General features: G+C 28.1%; 2 protein-coding genes across 15 annotated transcripts; both read left to right on the top strand.

Annotated features, from left to right (window-relative positions):
- Positions 1–313: 313 nt before the first annotated feature.
- On the top strand, positions 314–13527 carry LOC111297326 (transcription factor bHLH62-like). 14 transcript variants are annotated; one of them, XR_016325900.1, is made up of 11 exons: positions 1248–1593; positions 2862–2932; positions 3125–3507; positions 3609–3979; positions 4081–4149; positions 4243–4314; positions 4666–4887; positions 5039–5088; positions 8863–8983; positions 11491–11579; positions 11664–12242. XR_016325900.1 is itself a non-coding variant. In XM_089740592.1 (8 exons), the coding sequence occupies exons 5-8, from the start codon at positions 3893–3895 to the stop codon at positions 4777–4779; spliced, it is 342 nt and encodes a 113-aa protein (XP_089596718.1). In that variant the 5' UTR covers positions 314–1014; positions 1310–1593; positions 2862–2932; positions 3125–3507; positions 3609–3892; the 3' UTR covers positions 4780–5327. The 14 variants fall into 14 exon arrangements, 7 of the variants coding, with proteins under 7 accessions (XP_089596718.1, XP_089596723.1, XP_089596719.1 ...); XR_016325901.1 differs by having other exon boundaries at positions 5035–5088; XR_016325898.1 differs by having other exon boundaries at positions 5014–5088.
- Positions 13528–17198: 3671 nt separating this feature from the next.
- On the top strand, positions 17199–18587 carry LOC111297526 (phosphoinositide phospholipase C 6-like). Its single transcript, XM_089741772.1, has 6 exons — positions 17199–17270; positions 17340–17563; positions 17662–17734; positions 17825–17977; positions 18056–18143; positions 18436–18587. Exons 1-6 carry the CDS (start codon positions 17199–17201, stop codon positions 18585–18587), a joined length of 762 nt encoding a protein of 253 aa, XP_089597898.1.
- The last annotated feature ends 442 nt before the right edge of the window (positions 18588–19029 follow it).

Raw genomic sequence — 19029 nt, 5'->3', positions numbered from 1 at the left:
AATTCTAATACAATTGAGTAACAGTTATCCAAAAAATGCAACTTAAGAAGGATAATATGAGCTACAGGAAAAGTTTCCTTGCTTCAATCCTTGCAAATAAGAATTATTTCAAGATGACAATAGTTGTTACAAGTTGAATCGAAAAAAGGCCAGGTTAATTATTTAAGTCATATAGTAGTCGTTTATATTTTTTTTACAATCAATATATATGAGTCAACATGTTAATTATTTTATTAAAAAATTGATGGCTTGTGTAACAATGACTAGAACTATTACAAAATGAAGCGTTTATAGAAAGAAATACAATTACACCCATTTTTTTCATTCTAGAATTTCTTTCTATCTTTTTTCTTCCTTTTTTTCTTATATTTATTTCTGAAATTTAAGCTAATGAAATTTTAAGTTTTCACAAGAGGAGCTTGAGCTGACAGTGGTTCGATTGAGCAGCATCATTTTGAGGTTGGGTTTTTGGGTTAGGAAGAAGATCTTAGAGGGAGAATATAGTATGAAATGGTGGTCATCGAAGCGACGGAAGGAGGAGGTTTTTTTTTGGGTTAATGTCGAAACTTTCAGCCTAGATCTCTACAAACTTTTGGAAAAATCTAATCCAATAGATTGAGGGAGCGGATCAAAGGGAATCTCTAGGTTTTCTTAGGAGCCAATCGACTTCGTCGAGCGACGGTCGACTGCTATGAGTGACGGCTACTGTGGCCAAAGACTATGGGTTTCTGGGTTAAAGTTTGAAGAGGGCCAGCTTTCCTTTTAAAGAAAATGTTGGAATTTTTTTGGAGAGAAATGTTAAGAATGAAAAAAAAAAACGCACAACAATATCGTTTTCGAAGTGGAGGATCCGCGAATGTTCCCGCCACCCGACCCGATTCTTGCACACTTAACCTGTTATCGGATCCCTTAATCCTCATTGAGCCGGACGGGTTTGAATCGGTTGGCCCGCCTGAATCGCCCTTGAACCATCTCACAAACTGGTCGAATCATTTTTTTTTGGACCGTTGACAGGTTTGACCGACAATTTCGAATAACTTCTCTATTTTTTTTTTTGTTTTATATTTAATATATGCATATTTAAATTTTAAAGTTATTTGAGCATGAAATATTTATTTAATTAATAATGAAATAATAATAAAATTATGAAATAAAGTGTTAAATTAAAATTTATTTACATGATAATAATCTATTAATAAAAGTAGTCCTTTCTTTCAATTTTCTGTCCACGCTTTTAAAGTCATTAAAGAAAATGGAACGTTACTTCGGGTAATAAAAAATTGCTTTACTTTGTTTTTTCCACCTCCAGCTCTCCTCTCTTTTTCTCTGTCTTCTTCCGTTGTGCGCTGCTTTTCTTCTTGAAACCCGACCATCAGCAACGCCGGTTTGTAGCCCATCTCCGTTGGGGTCGAAAGCAAGGCTCTTAGGACCAATTGCTGAGTGGAGCTGGATGGGTTTAGCACCACGGAGGTGGGTGTGGAAGCCTGGCATCGGAGGTGAAGCCAAGGTGTTAAAAGATATGACGATGGATAGCAATGCTTAAAGAATGTTCTATGGGTCCCAATGAAACCGCTCAAAGGCTCCTCCTTCAGGGTACTTTTTTTCTCTGCCTCTTTTCATTTGAAGTCCCTTTCTATCTAAGTTTTCCTTTTCTTTTTGGATTTTTTAAGGGGTAGTTTTTTTTGGGGCGGTGGTTTCTAAAATGGGGTTTTGATGTTTTGTTGTGATTTGTGTTTTTCGAGTCTATTTTTTATCTTAATTTCATTTTTGTAGATTTGGGTTTTGTTGTTGGGGAATGCGGTAGTTTTTTTTTTTTTTTATTGGGTGTGATGAGTTTTTATTGTTCATGGGATTATTAGATTTTTTATTTGATGTATATATATATATATATATATTTAAATTCAGTCCTTTATATATATATATATATATGTATGTATGTATCTGTAAATGTCAAGCTCTGGTTTTTTTTTTTTCTTTGCAAAGTATGTGATTGTTGGTGTTCAGATACTTTTTTTTAAAAATTTTCTTTTTGTTTTTTAGAGTTAGTTAAGGATTTAATGTGTGTGATCTTTACAGGTAAAGGAACTTGGCTCTAGAAATGCGGTTTTGATTAAATTGCTTTTTAAATGGTGTGTCTGCAGTAAATTTTGTTCTCTTGAAGCTCATTGTTTACTTATAGCTGCTTTCAGTTCATTAGTTTGGACATTATGATCTGTTGGTTCTTTTTATGAAGATTTCATTTTCAATTATTGATTACAAAAGGTTTTCAGTTTCAATGTTTTACTTTCTTGCTTTCCTACTTATTCTTAGATACTTAGGTACTAAATGTGGTGTTTACTGTTATAACACTAATTCACATTCTAATGAATTGTGAAATGTTATGCCTGATAAGTGAGGCTTTTGGTTAGCATGCAACTCCACGTCAAGGGTTTTGAGGAAGTTTAGTGTGGTGATAGGCATCTGTAAAAAGATGTGGATTCTTATCGCTGAGGAATTTTACTGTTTTGGTATCTCGATAGAAGGATTTTTTTTTGTTTTTGGTTATTCTTCCAACACTAGAGTTTTTGTTATTGAGCCGTTCAATTTTCAATTAAAATTATTCTTACTTTTTTTCCATTAAAAATTATCGTTTTTCTTTTGGCGGTGAACGAATATATATAATATATATAGAGAGAGAGATGGTGAGTTCTAAGGGATTGAGTGGTCGCCGTATGTGACTGTCCTATTGAATCATGACAATGTAACAAAGGTGATATGGATGGCAGGTCATGATTTAGAAAAGGTATATATTTGGAAATATTAGATTTTGTTTTTTTTTTTTGGTATTGTTCATTTATTTATTATTTGAAAATTGTTGATAGATTTTGGCTAGGCTTTATGAGAGGAAAGAGGAAGCTGCAAAGAGAGAATAAGTTCTCTGTGAATTCAAGAGGTAATTGCTTTTTTTTTTTTGGAAAATTCATGTTTCTATGAAATTTTCAAACTTGTATGTATAATTTGATACTCCATTCTATGAAAGTTTCACTGAGTTTTTAGCATGTTTTTTCTATGATTTGTTGTCTAACCATTAATGGGGTTGAATTCCACTGTGGCGAAATTCTCAACTGATCCTGGATTTGCATAGAGAGCAGCAAAATTCTCTTGCTTTAGAAACAGGAGTTTCAATGGTCGAGCAAGTCAATTAGGACTCAACAACAGCAATGAAGTCGCTGATTACAGATATAATCCATTGACAGCAAATGCCTAGCTTCCGCATGTTTCGAGTCGTCCTTCTTTAAAGCTAATGGTATATCGAGTTGGAGCTGTGCAAGTGACCAACAAGAATCCTCCATTTTAGGATCGATCAGAGTTAGCCAGTTCTCAAGAGTAATCCACCATTTTCGAACAAAATCCCAAATGTGATCTTGGCTTGAAAGCTTCAAAAGATTGGAATTCAAGGAAAAGAAAGTAGTTCCCAAAGCAAAAACAAAGGAAACTTCAGCATCTCCATCAGCAAATGCTTAAAAGGTATAGAGTTGAAGCATTCTAACATTTAAAGTCTCATAATTACAAATGTAGATTTCAAAGAAAAAATTTTCTTTTAACAATTAGTAATTATCTATCTCCAGGCGTCTGAACCGAACGCAGAATCAAATGAGAAGAGATGCAAGTCAACAGAAAGCAATGGGAATGAAAATGGCTCTATTAAAGCAGAGGAAGTCGCAAAAGGAAGCAATGGAAACGGAGGGGATGAGAAATAGAGCAAGACTAATAACAATAACAATACAAAGCCTCCTGAACCTCCAAAGGACTATATTCATGTTTAGCTGAAAGAGTGAGAATCATAATTCACTTTTCTCAACTCAAAAACATTCAAGAATCACATGCTGGCATTGTTGCATTAACATTGGCTATGTGTCTGTCACTTGATCAGATCTGTAGAGAGAAAATCTGTGAGAGAATGAAGCATCTGCAAAATCTTATTCCCGGTTGCAACAAGGTAATATGGAAAATAATAAACAAAGAAAAAAAAAAGTGGTTTAGGTAAAAAAATTATTGCTGTAATTCTTTAATATAATGGCCTTGCGTTTCAAATTATAGGTCACTGGAAAAGCTCTAATGCAGGATGAAATTATAAACTATGTTCAATCATTGCAGAGACAAGTTGTGGTAGATTAATAGTTTATTGATGTACGTGTGGTGATCAATTTCTTCGGATAGAAGTTTTGTTGACTAATGGTTATTATAATTTTTTATTGGCAGTTCCTCTCAATGAAGTTAGCTTCGGTGAATACCTGGCTGGATTTTAACATAGATGGTTTAATGTCAAAGGATGTAAGTGGAAGGTTTCGTTTGGTTGGACTGTGAGATTAATTACGATGAAATTATTAAAAATAGTAATAAAAATTATTATAATTTTTATTAAAAAAAAAGTTATTGTAGTAATATTTAAATAAAATTTAATGAAAATTTTATATTTATTTAATTTTACTGAAATTGGTGTTTAAATTCAATTGGTTTCGTGAGTTTAATTTTTATTATATCGAAAATGCGGTAAAATTCAAACGGAGATTAAGATGAGGACTAAGCTCTTAAGCCAACATTTTATTTATTTTTCTTTTCTCTGAAGAATTATATTTCAATTCTTTTGAATTGGGATTGCCTGTATTTTTTGTTCTTTTGCAGATATTTCAATCAAACAATACTTTGCCACATCTAATATTCCCAATAAATTCCTCGGCATCAGCTTTTTTCGGGCACCAGCCCCAGCAAAATCCAGCACTACATAGCAATATTTAAAATGGGACAATGACCCAACGCTCGGTGGAACAATTAGTTACTGCAATATGACCCAACCTTGACACCCATGTCCCTCCAATTAACCAGCGTACTGAAACTGTCCCTCAGGTAATTTCATTTTCATAGTTTCCCTGAAAAATAAATAAATAAATTGAGCCCAACGAATTTTTTCTATCCTTTTCTTTCCATTTCACATATCTAAAACATCCAAAATTTGCCTGTCCAAATTATAAGCTGATTGGGTGTCTCTTGAAGTTAGAATTTTTTGGTTCCATAGAGCAAGATGGATGCTTCACCAGTCGTCACCAGGTACTGATTAATAATAATTTGTAGGGACATAGATGTTCTACTTATTGTGCAATGCTTGAACTGAGTCTGCCTTACTGTTTATTATGTGTAATTTATTGCCAAGATAAAGTAGTAGCGTATGATTGAGGGTGGTAAAAGGGATTCAAAATATAAATAGTTACCCAACTCCTTTTTTTATATATATGTTATTTAATTTTTAAACTATTAATAAATAATTTTATTTTATTTTTATAATTAAATTACAAATATATAATTTTATTTTACTCCCGTAGGTTTAAAATATAGTTTATTATAAAATTTAACAAATTTTAGGAAAAAGTAAGGTTAATAAAAATAATAAATAAAGTGATATGATAAAAACATATATATTCAAATAATAAATTTTTAAACTGTTACAAATGTCAGATGATAAACAAAAAAGAATTTTAATTCTATCCAAATGATAAATTTAGAAGGAAATTTCAATATAATTTTTATTTTTCTTGCTCCCATCCTTTAATATTTGCATGAAGTTTTCTGTCCTTTTCGTTTTCTTCACATTTGAAAAATGAGTTACAGCATAATTTAATTACCATAAATATAGAAAATTTAATATACAAAACCGTTAAAAATGATAACTTTTTTAATTTAGAAACATTAAAAATGTACAGAATTTTTTGGCAATTTAGTACAAAATAAATAGATAAAATGATTATTAGCTTATGAAAGCGTATTGACCCCATTGTGAATTCAATTTTTGGCTTTTTTTTGAAAAAATTTTAATTAATTTATTCAATTCTCAATAATCCAAATATCAAAAATTAAAAAAAAGGAAAATTTTTATTATTAATTTATTATTATGTTATATGAATAATTAAATATTTTAAGTAACTTACATACTTGCATTATTTACCAAGTCAATGTGTTAAGACACGCCCCCTTGTCCTTTTATTATTATTTTTTCATCTTTTCTTATTCTCGAGGTAACAGATATTACCTGCCTTTCAAATAAAAAAAAAAATTTACTCCTAATTAAACCTCTATCCCCCATTTGCTTTTAATTATTTTCAATGGGAGGACTGCTGTTTGCATCTCAATTTTTTTAATACATTCTAAAAAATTTAATTTTTAATAAAATTATTTAAATATTTATTAATTAATTATTTTTTTATCTTTCACATTTTTTTAAAATAATTTATTTTCGAAAGCTTAAAAAATTTTTAAAAACAAATGTTTAAAAACTTTTAGATTTTTTTCAAATTTTAAAAGTTTTTGGACATCTATTTTTTGAAAGTTTTCATATATTCATTTCTAAAAAATTTCAAAAATCTATTTTTGGAAGTTTTAAATTGTATCTAAATATTGTAACATAAAATTTTACAAAATTAAATATAAAATCCAACAAAAAAAACAGAAAGAACAAATGATTTGTCTTGAATTTATGTTTTTTAATTTAAAAAAGATGAAATTTTCTTTAAATTTGACTTGATTGAGATTTAAAAGTTTTTAGATTTTTGATTGGGAAGAGAGAGAGAGAGGAGATAATATATAAGAAAAAAAGAGATGAGATATTTGGGTTTTTAATAAATTTATATTTTGGATTTGGAATATATTAAATAAAAAATTGAGTATTAATAATAATGCGGTGTATTAAAAAAATTTAAGATGCAAAATAGCAGTACTCTTTTAAGTAGCCGCTATGGTGTCCATTAACTATTTTTTTTTAATGATTGGTTGATCAAAAATTTTCTACTATTTCTTTAACTATTTACGTTTGCTGCGTCAATAAGCATCATGGTGGGGCTTCATTATTTGAAATTAGTTGTTGAAAAAATGCCAGGTTCAAGTATTTCTTCAATGGTTCTAGAGGAGGAAATATTTTAAAATGAAACCATTGAAGAATAGATATTGAGTGCAGACGAAAGCAAAAATAATAAATTAATAATCCAAAGAAATAATAACCCATTGGTGTAGGTATGTTTGATTAGACTCATTGTCAAAAGATTTATTTTGACTAAATATTTTTAAAAAAACTTTAAGATTCCTGAAAATACATATATGAAAAGCTTCGGGAAAAATTTTGATTTCAAATCCAATTGATGAGTGAATTGCAGCTGTCTAAGTTGTTTTATTTAAAGAAATTTGCCCCCAGCTATTTTTCCTATATAATAATACTAATTTAAATTTTCCTTTGTTATGAGTTTTTTTTTTTTTTTAATATTTCACCATATATGTAATTTTGTTCTTCTCTTCAGTACTTATCTTCGGTTTTCTATATCATTTTTATTTTTCTTGCTCCCGTCCTTTAATCTTTGCATTAAAATTTTGTCCTTTTTGGTTTCTTCACGTATGAAAAATGAGTTACAACATTATTTAATTACAATAAATATAGAAATTTTAATATACAAAACCCGTTAAAAATTATAACTTTTTTATTTATAAATATTAAAAATGTATAGAATTTTTTTTGCAATTTAGTACAAAATAAATAGATAAAACGATTATTAGCTTCTAACGTATTGAACCCCTTGTGAGTTCCATTTTTGGCTTTTTTTTAATTTTTTAATTTATTTACTCAATTTTTTATATTTTCAAATATAAAAAAATTCAAAAATTATTTATAAAAAAAGAAAAAAAATTATTATTAATTTCTTATGTTTTATGAATAATTAAATATTTTAAGTAAATTCCATTCTTACAATATTTACCAAGTCAACGCGAATCCTGTGTGCTAAGACACGTCTCGTTTCCTTTTTTTTTTTAAATTTTTTTTATCTTTTCTTATCCTAGAAGTAACAGATATTACTTGTCGATCCAGTAAAAAAAATATTTACTCCTACCTAAAGCATTATCCATTCATTTGTTTTTAATTATTTCCAATCGTAGCGACCACGGCGTCCATTAATTTTTTATTAAATTTGAATGCATGCAAATATTATATTCCAATAAAATTTAATTATATAAATAATTAAATGTACCTCCCCTAGAAATAAAATAAAATAAAATAACAGTCAAGTTTATACAAAGTCAATAGAAAAATATGTTTCTGTCTTTGTCAGTTGGCAGTTTTATTATAAAATTATTTAATCCTTGACAAAAAAGGACTCCACGGATATATGTCTACAGTCTTATGTAAATTTTCTTTGGTCATTTTTATTAAAAATTATTTCCTCCCGCTTAAGAAAAAGTATAATATACATGAACACATGATAAAATATATCACAAACATTTATATGTATAACTTATATTTTTTACATATAAGATAATAATTTAATTTTAATTTTGTACAAAATAATCATATTCAATTAATTATTTAATTTTAAAAATATTTAAAAGTTTGAAAATTTAAACTTTTTTAAATCTTTCAATGCTTTATCTTAATTTAAATTAAATAAAATTTATCTCAAAACTCAATTATTTTAAATATATATGTACAATATTTAAATTTTAAATAGTTTTTTCATATTAAATCTCTAAATATTAGTAACTATCAGGAGCATCATATATCTACTTCCAACTAAAATTAAAAAATTCATATTTCAAATATATATGATATTTGCAAAGAATTTGATTTATCCTTAATCAATTATCATATCTTTTTAAATTCAACAAAATTATCCATAAATCTTAATTATCATGTTATGTATTAATGCCATACATTCTCTTTACTAACAGCATTTGTTAGGTTATATATATGTGCAAATTATGTCTATTCGTTTTAAGTATAGTAGCCATACTTCCTTGATTCCAAACTCTGCTGCATGGATTTGCATTTTGGTTTGATGTTGAATTCAGTGGATCAGCAAAAATCCTCACTTGTTGGTACATCCAAAAATAATCTTGTGTATGGTAGCCAATCCACATGAAGGCTTTGCTCTCAACGACACTAAAGGATCTTCCAACACGTTAACAATAGGTATTACCATACTAATTTTTAATTTGTACATGCTGAGTTTGCAAATAAAGACGCCCCTTGTGCAAAAAAAATAATTTGGTTTTGCGTACGTTTGTACTTAATCTACGAAATATTATTCGTTTTGATTCAAAAGTCTCATAATTTTATTTTATAAAAAATACTTTTCAAATTTTGGATTAGATCTATCGAACCACATTTGTCAAATACAAAGCACATATAGATCACAATATTATTTAGCATTAGGATTTTAGAAGTAACTCTCATTGTGTAATATTTATCCAACATAAAGTACACATAGATCACAAGATCATACTAAATGTTAAGATTTTAAAAGTGATTTCTACAATGTAGTATTTAACTCTCACAAGATTCTAAGAGTAGTTCTTACGATATAACACTTAATTCTTATCGTACTAGTGATTACTTCGATTCCATTTGTGGAGAGCCACACCCTTATTCTATTGATGATTAATCTGATTTCATTTGTAAAGAGTTACACTTAACTTATGATGTATCATTCGTTTTGACCCAAAAGTTTTATGATTTTATTTCATAAAAAACATCTCATAGATTTGAAATTAGATCATTACATATATATCATAATAAAATTTTAGATTATCTCGATATGAGATTAGGACATTATAATTTTGTCAAGATATATGCTATTCGTTTAACATAAAAAAATCGATAGTTTTTTTTTTCTTTTCATAGAATTGTGACCTTTAATCATAAAAAAAAATAATCACAGCTATTTTTTTAATAAAGATATAAGTTGCAAACATAATATAAAAAAATGGAGATGTAATAATTATTATATTTAAATAGATAAAAATTAATCCGTACGTTGACGGATAATAACTAATCTTCATATATTTTAGTTAATTTCAAAGGAATCTTCCACTACAAATTTTTCTTTAATGCCGGTTGAGTAAGGGTTATTGTAGTATCAAATCCAAAGTAGTTTTTTTATTTAGAAAGTACTTTTGATTCTATTTTAATGTTAAATAATAAAAAATGATTTTTCCGTTTAAAATTTTGTATTTTAAACTCAAACTAAAATGCTGTTAAAGAGATATTTTTACGGTCAACAATATTTTTTATAGTTAAAATAATTTTATTATCTTCATATCTCTATTTTTTTTTTTTTGTTTTATATATTTTTGGATATTCTAATTTATCAATGACTTTTTAACAACAATGCCAAACACGAAAAAATTTAAATTATATTTTTCTCACCACATACTTTTTTTTTTTAACCAATTGTTTAAATCGGAATAGTAATATTAATCTATGACTAAAGATGTGATTGATGCTTTTTATATATTTTCATTACGCGTTCAAAAGAAAAAATGTAACATAATAAAAAACAGGTCTATTTGGACGAAAAATGAAAAGGGAGGATTTCTACTTAAAATATGTAAATTTTTTAGAAGAAAAAATGAATTATTCTACTTTTATATAAACTAATTGTGTTAAAATTGATGTTATATTTTAATTATTTTTCAATTTATCAAATCAATTATGATAGTAATATTACTTTTTTACCTTTTACTGTTACTCATAATGACTGAAAAATAAAAATCAAATAGTAATCAAATCAGCCTAAATCCTATGCTTATAATTCTTTGTTCCCTACCTTTAATTACTTTTTCTTTGTTAATATATCAAATAAATTAAAATTATCCCCAACTAGGGTTATTCATTTCAGTCAATTCGGTTAATTTTAAATTAAATTATTTAAAATCAAATTAATCAAATTATATTATTTTATTTTTAGTAATTGATCGAATTTTTTAATTTCAAAAATTAATCCATCAAAATTAATTGGGTCAGTTCGATTAATATTTTTGGTTAACCAAATAATAAAATACATTAAGTTAAATTATATGTTCAATTCTTATATTCTCATATATGAAACAAATTAAATAAATTCATCTTAAAAAATACTGAAACACCAAAATATTAAATTAAAAACTCTATTAACTTGAAATAAAATAGACAATTTCATATATTTTTAGTTTTATATATAAATTTTATAATATTTCAGTTAAAATTTTGATTAATTCAGTTTTTGAACTGAATTAATCCAAAAATAAATTTTTTGAAATTATTTTTAATAATTAATCAAAATTAATTTAATGATCGATCAATTAATCGAATTAAATCAATTTAATTAATTAATTTAGTTAAACCGAATTATGAACACCTTTATTCCCGACTTTTCAACTTGATAATTTGCCTTTTAGATCATTATTGTACTCAAAAATGAGTTAGAGGAGTAATTTTAAAATATAAAGTGTGAATTAACTATTAAGTTTAGAATAAAAAAGTCAAAGTCAAACTTCTAGAAGGATAGTAAAAGCAATTCTAATTGTTAAAAAATTGTAGGATCAGGTATTTAAAATAGGAGGAAATATTTTTGTAGACATATTGGGCGTGTATTTGATTATATATTATAAAAACTTTTATTTAATTAATATTTACTTGACTTGACTAGCGCATGTAAGCTTCTGCCTTCAATATAAATTCCCACCACCCATAGCTAAAGCTCCGCTCATGTAGGAAAAATGTCCGCCATCGGTGATCTTTCGTTGAGGTTAGTATAACGCAAAGCAGCTCTTTACTTACCCTTTTCATTGAATACAACCGACAAATACTTACCTTTGTCTCCTTATGGCAGGAACAGCAGCAACAGTGTCACAACCATCTCTACGCTTGCTACTTTCAGCTATCTGATTGCTGTATTCCTCGCTCTCGTGAACCTGAAATTCCTTCCTGCAAATATTGAATCTCCATTTGAGACCCACGGTGTGATCATGTCGATGTTTGTCATAACTATACTTGTATACGTCATTACTTTCTGCACTTCATATTTCTCGGAAATTATCAGCAATATCAGCATCCTATCTGGAAGTTTTGCCCCGGTTTTACTTGCACTCATCCTTTTCCCCAGTCTAGGCCGGTTCATTCTTCTTACTTGGGTCATTTACTTTGTTAAGCTGATATATGATGCATGTCAAAAGCTCTATCAGCTCTGCAACGAAATTTCTTCCGTCTCCGATTTATCGAACCAACTTGCTTGGTCACCCTGGCCACCTTCCATATTTTACTTCAAGGTAATCTATTTTGAGCGTAGATCCCCTTATATTCGTACAAGTTTTATTTTTTTTTAGTTCTGGATCTAATTTTGAGTCTCATAGGAGTAGGGGTCGTTAGTAATAATAGCCAGAGGGGCCTACGCGCTGCAAAAATTTTGAAACCCCTGTTATCGTGTATATATGTTTGTATTAAATGAATTTTAATTTTAATTTTATTTTATAATTAAATAAATTTAAAAAAATTAAATTAATTTTTCAACTTTTTTTTACGCAGATTAAAGTTTTCAATCAAATATCAAATGTTTTTTTTTTAAAAAAAAAAAAAAGAGATGAAAATTTAAGAGATTGAACTAAAGAAAAATGTAGATTTAACTTATTACAACTCCTCTTCGTCCATATTTTTTTATTTTTATTTTTATTTTTATTTTAAATCTTTATCACACGATATAATTTTTTTTCCAACAGAAAAATCATATTGCTACTGTTTTATAAAGGGACAAAAAACACTAAACTCTTAGTATCAAATTTTCATTTTCATTTTTTTTTAAATATTTAATTTTCTTGTTTTGATAAAATATTTAAATATGATTGATTTATTTTATACTTTTTTATTTCAATTTTAAATTGTTAAAAAAATTCTTTGATAGATTGTATAATTAATTATTTAACAATTAATTATAAAATATGTTATTATTAAAAATATAACGTTATAATAATAATATTTTTGTTTTATAATTTTATGAGCTTATCTTGTTTCTATTTATTATATTGTTTGCATATATATATATATTTATAGGTATGGTAAAATATTATTTTAAATAAAAAAATAAAATTTATAAATTATTAGTTGGTTCTCTCAAAATTTTATGGTAAAGGTTAGGGATTCTTACTAGTCAACCATACCAACGTACTCTAGAGGCGTTTGGGAAATAAGAAATAATGCCTTTTTTGCCTTATTGCAACGAACGCGCTACTGCAGGTACAGCCATCAACCAAAGGCATGCTATTTTGAGCTTTCCAATCGCTGCACTTCTCGCTCTCATGCCACTGAAGTTTCATTCCATGAACACCACGGCTCCATTTGAAACCCACAGGGTGGTCATGCCAATATTTGTCATCACTACAATTGTTTACGCCGTAGCTAGGGCAATCGAAGTTAAACTTGGAACCGGCAACAACTCATACCAACATGTTATCATCACCAAAATCATTCTTCTTTCTGGAAGTCTTGCCATTGTTTTACTTGTGTTGGTCATCATCCAGCCTCTTGGGTGGTTCCTTCTTCTCGTTTGGACCCTCTTCCTTGTCAAACTAATATACCACGCATGCCAAAAGCTTCGTCAGCTGCACCATGCAATTTTATCTGCTTTCGATGTATTCAATTAAGTGCTTGGTCGCGGTGGTCATCGGAACAAACAATTGCCCGTTTAAAATAAGGATCCGATTACCAATGCTTATATAAGTATTGGTTAAATTAGTTAAATTTTGATTTTAAAAAACGTTTTATCATTTATATGCTATGTATAAATGATACGATGTGTATTTGTGTATAAATAAAATTAAGAAAATGATTTTTAATATTAAAATTAAGATTAATCTTTTTGAAGGATAATATATAATTAACTGATTTATAGGGTGCTAATCTTTCACACTTGGTGCCAATGAAAATCACTCACTTTCCAAGTTTCAACAAGGTTCAATATTGCTTCCAACATGAGCATCAGGAAACAAAGGGTGGAAATTACAGTAACTTTGACCAATAGCTGAAAAGAAGAATAAAAGCCATTGAATTGGGGGTATTCTATATATTTTCACACCAACTTTTAAATCGAACGATATGGGATGCTTAATCAATTCTTACGCGTGAATTTAATTTTATTTACATAAAACAAAATTTATTTTTAATAAATTTTAATTAACTTTAAAATTTTATTAAAAAATAAATTTTTTAATTATCTAATCATTCTTAATAAAAAAATTAGTGACAACTTCTTACTTTTATTTTTAGACAAAATTAAATATACAACACCCAAAATCAAATAAGTCAAAGCAAAAACAAGAAAACAATTTCTTTCAACATAAGCTCCCAGAAAAGTTTTGATTTCAAACCCGATTGTGGAGTGAATTACAGCTGTTTAAATTGTTTTATTCAAAGTCATTTGGCCCCTGCTATAATAATAATAATATAAAATTTTCTTTGCTCTGAGTGTTTTTTTGAATATTTCATCTTTCTTCACATTTGCAAAATGAGTTACAACATAATTTAATTACAATAAATACAGAAATTTTAATATACAAAACCGTTAAAAATTATAACTTTTTTATTTAGAAATATTAAAAATTTATAGATTTTTGGCAATTTAGTACAAAATAAATAGATAAAACGATTATCAGCATATAAAAGCGTATTGGCCCCCCTGTGAATTCAATTTTTGTTTTTTTTTGGGAATTTTTTAATTTATTTATTCAATTCTTAATATTCTCGAATTTCAAAAATAAAAAATTATTTATAAGCAAAGGAAAAAGAAAAATTTTTATTATTAATTTCTTATGTTATATAAATAATTAAATATTTAAAATAACTTTCATACTTGCAATATTTGTCAAGTCAATGCGAAGCTTGTGTGTTAAGACACGCCTCCTTTCCCTTTATTTTTTTTTTATTTTTTCCTATTCTCGAAGTATCAGATATTACTGCCTATCCGAATAAAAAATATTTACTCCCACCTAACCACATCAGTTTATTTGTTTTTAATTATTTTCAATCGTAGCCTCCATGTCGTCCATTAATTGTTGGTGCAATGCCAAAATAAATCCTCAAATTTTATTTTAAAATATAAAAAATATAATTTTTAATCATATAAAATTAAGATTATGAACTTTTGTTTTATTATAATAAAAATAAAATTTTTAACTGTATAAAATATTTAATTTTTTAGATAAATTTTTTAATTGGATAAGTTAATTTATAAAAAATATGTAATTAAATTCATTTAAATGAGTTAAATAACAAATATTTAAGAGAATACTAATTTAAAAATTCTATTAATTAGATATTATTCATCTAATTTTAAGGTTTAATAAATATAATTATAATCAAATAAATGTTTATAATCTAAGTTTTTACAATAAAAGACTGAGAGTTTGTTTGCATTTTAAAATAAAGTTTGAGGATTTATTTTGACATTAAACTTTTTTTATTTTTATTTTAAAGGTTATTGAGTCAATTAGGTATTGACAATGTTAAATTTGAGCTTTGAATAAAATTTAGTTATACAAATAATTAAATTTACCTAGATTTCATACCATATATTTTAATTTAATTGACCAAGTCGGTCCAAATCTTGCTTTTGGTTACCTTTACCTACATTTTTCTCTTATGCAATTTGATTGAATAAAATATTTCTTCCCATGGAAAAAAATCTCAAGCTTATACCAAGTCAGTATAAAAATTTGTTTTGTCTTTGTCTTTCAGGCAATTTGATTATAAAATTATTTAATCCTTTGAAAAAAAGTGATAATTTTGACCATGACCATGTAAATTTTATTTGGTCATTTTAATATTATTTCCTCCAGCATAGGCAATCTCAAGCTACCTAATGGCATTGGTCCTTTACATATTTTAATTAATTTCAAGTTAATAATTTTTTGTCTAGATCATTATTGTATTTAAAACTGACTGGAGGAGTAATTTAAAAATATAAAATTTAAATAACTATTCAGATTAAAATGAAAAAAAAAAAAATCAAAGTCCAAAAGCTGGGAAAGTAACCATTGAAGCAATACTAGGAGGAACATTATTTTAATGACGGTTAAAGACCATCTTTATCATATAAATTATTATATTGAATGTGTATTTGATTATAAATTACACATTATTTTAAAGATAATTAAAATGTTATTTTAAAAAACTCTCTCATTTAATGTGTACTATTCTCATTAAATTTTAAAAAATTATAATACAATAATTAAAAAGTTATTTATATGAAAATCATTCTATAAATCAGTTCTTACAATTATATTTGTCGTTTTTTAAAATTTCACCCCCACAATATATATCAATAAATAAGTTTTAGAATTCATTTAGATAAACATTGAGATTGGCTTCAATAAGAAAAAAAATAATAATAAAATTTATTACCGTTGTGATTAAAAAATTTTTTTAAAAATTTATGTTAAAATAAATTTTATTAAAATTGATATTTAAATTCAATTACTAGTACTGTATAATTAATTATATCGTATTAAAATGTGATGGAATCCAAACCCTCCAAATGGAAATTTAAATGGTTTATAAGTTGGGCTCAACTTTGCCTCATCATTTGATAGCTAAAGCCCATTACAAATACTAATGGGTTGACCTAGATCACCCCCCTTACACATTTTTTTGGATCATAAAGCTTGGAATAATTCGATGAAATGTGCTCCCTTTGTCCTTGTGATACAACTAATCAGAGCAAAGAAAAAGTCAGGCATCAATACTTAAGCAAAGATCTATTCTTCCATTAATCTTGATACTTAAGCAAAAAGCCACAAAGTTATAATATATAAACACCCCTTTTAGGATCTTTAAAAGGATTTTGTTTGAACAGATAACATGTCAAGACAGGCTGTGATTTGTTTTAGAAAGTAAGTAGGTCAAATCCATAATCCAAGGCCTAGTATGGCTGTTTGGGTTGAAAAAAACTTTACTTTGCAAGCACTAGTTTGAGCTGGAAATTTCAAACCTGTTTGTCATTGCATTTGATGACTCAGGTGCCATGTGGAACTGTCCATTAATCAACTGCATTTTAGTGGATAATCTTTATAGATTCAGTTTACTGGATATCAGTAATAGTTCATTGAAATTTCTCTAACAGTATTATCAATATATAAAATGTAGGACCCTGACTTCTCCAGTGTCACTTATCAAGTGTTTGATGTCCATAAAGGAGTATACTTTTGCTACTCCTTACTGATATCAAATGATTTCTCATGTAGATTATTACTCAAACATTTGGAATTATGCTGTACTAGCCTGAGTCAGATTGCTTAAGTGAGTCCCTTTTACCATCTCAATCAAACCACCAAAAGAATATCTAGAGTCTAGGTCCAAAGACAATTTTTCACCAGGTGGAATGGGGTTCTCTGAAGAAGCATCCCCAAAGGAGATGAAGGTCAATATTCCCGAGTCAGAAGCCGATGATAGGGTAAGACAGAACTTAATTTTATAATTTTACATTGACATGGTTTTATTTCTAAGCTAGCTAATATGAAAGAACTATTTTCCTGGGTGGCTGAGTGATAGTGATCATGATGATGAAGACTTCAATGAATGTAATTGCAAATCAGGCCAAACTGGGGCGTCTGCATACAAGCGCCCAATCACCATTCGTGCTGGAAAGCCAAAGGGTGCCTTAAAAGTTGCAGTTGATAAGGTTAGATGTCTTGGTTTGAGTGAAAAGGAGCTTGAAAAGGCTGCCGGATCTCATGGAACTTTGTTGTGAGGTACCTGTCAAATTCTCAAGGATGTTTATGCTTTTGATCATCTACATTCTTCTGATGATACTAATACATGCTCAACTTTTCAGATTTATGCAGAAGAATATCCTGTGAATCTATCCAAACTATTGGATGGATGCATGGAGCTCAGATGATTGCATTCAACATGCAGGTTAGTCGGAGAAACCCCTCTTGTTAAACAGAAAATTGGGTGTAGTAACTGTAAAACTTTCTACTAATACATTTGAATGCCCTTTATTAGGGATATGGAAAATCACTCAGGTTGATGCATGGCATGTTTAGAACTAATGGAGGATGTGGTTATGTGAGAAATCCTGATTTTCTGATGCGGAAAGGACCATATGATCCGGTATTCGATCCAAAAACAACACTGGCAGTACAGAAAAAGTTAAAGGTGAGCAAATTAGTTAGGCTCAAACTGAAAGTCATCTGCATTATGATTCTTTCTTAAAGCATTTTTACAGCTTAACAGGTGAAAATATACACGGGGATGGATGCCGGTTGGACTTTAAACACACCCACACTTATTCATATACTCTCCTCCAGACTTCTACACAAAGGTTTGAGAACAATTCTGCTCATTACAAATCTGCAATAATATATGGACAATTTCCATTAAAGAACTCGAAAAGATAAGCCCGCGGCCCTGGATATGTTGACAAAAGAGATAGATTGATGTGGCTCCCTCAAATTTATGATATATGATGAGAAGTAACATGTTACATGATTAATACCTATCTACCAACCAAATGGCAGGTTTACATTGTTGGGGTGCCAGCAGATGAAACCTAAAAGGAAAACAAAGATAATTGGAGATGATTGGTTGCCTCACATTTCCCTTGATTGTTCCAGACCTGGCTCTCCGCAGGAGTGAAGTACAACAGTATGACATGTTGGAGAAAGATGACTTTGGTGGCCAAACATGTTTGCCTGTCCCTCTGCATAACAAAAAGGGAAAGAAACTCTCAAATTTAAGGCTTCTAATGAAGTTTGAGCTTGCATAAATAGTACAGAATCATTAATCCAGGATGGCTGTTGCCTTTCGCACCCCCAATTCGTTGTCATTAGTTGAGAAAATTATGATATACTATCAATGAGCCGTTAGTTTAATGGTACTGAAATCGGTTCTAAGATGGAAGATTTTGGATTCGAATCCAGCTCAATACACCAACAAAGAAAATTATGATATGCTAAGATGTCTACTTTTGCTCGATTTTGAAGCAACGATGAGAAACTTTACACGCCACTCTTTTGCCCTGTAGCCTAGAATTATTTCTTATATTTCTTTTTCGAAGATTTGATTGATGAAAATGCTGGCTGACGACCACAGACAATCTTAAAACTTTAATTTTATTTGATTTAATTAATATATAATTATACTTTTGGCTTGCATAATGGGTGTCATTGACGGACCATTGCCTATATAAAAGATGAATTATTTATTCA

Source organism: Durio zibethinus, chromosome 12 (genome assembly GCF_047325235.1).
Source record: "Durio zibethinus cultivar Kanyao isolate XHJ-2024 chromosome 12, ASM4732523v1, whole genome shotgun sequence".
NCBI classification, from domain to species: domain Eukaryota; kingdom Viridiplantae; phylum Streptophyta; class Magnoliopsida; order Malvales; family Malvaceae; genus Durio; species Durio zibethinus.
This window is presented reverse-complemented; position numbering and strand designations above follow the sequence as displayed.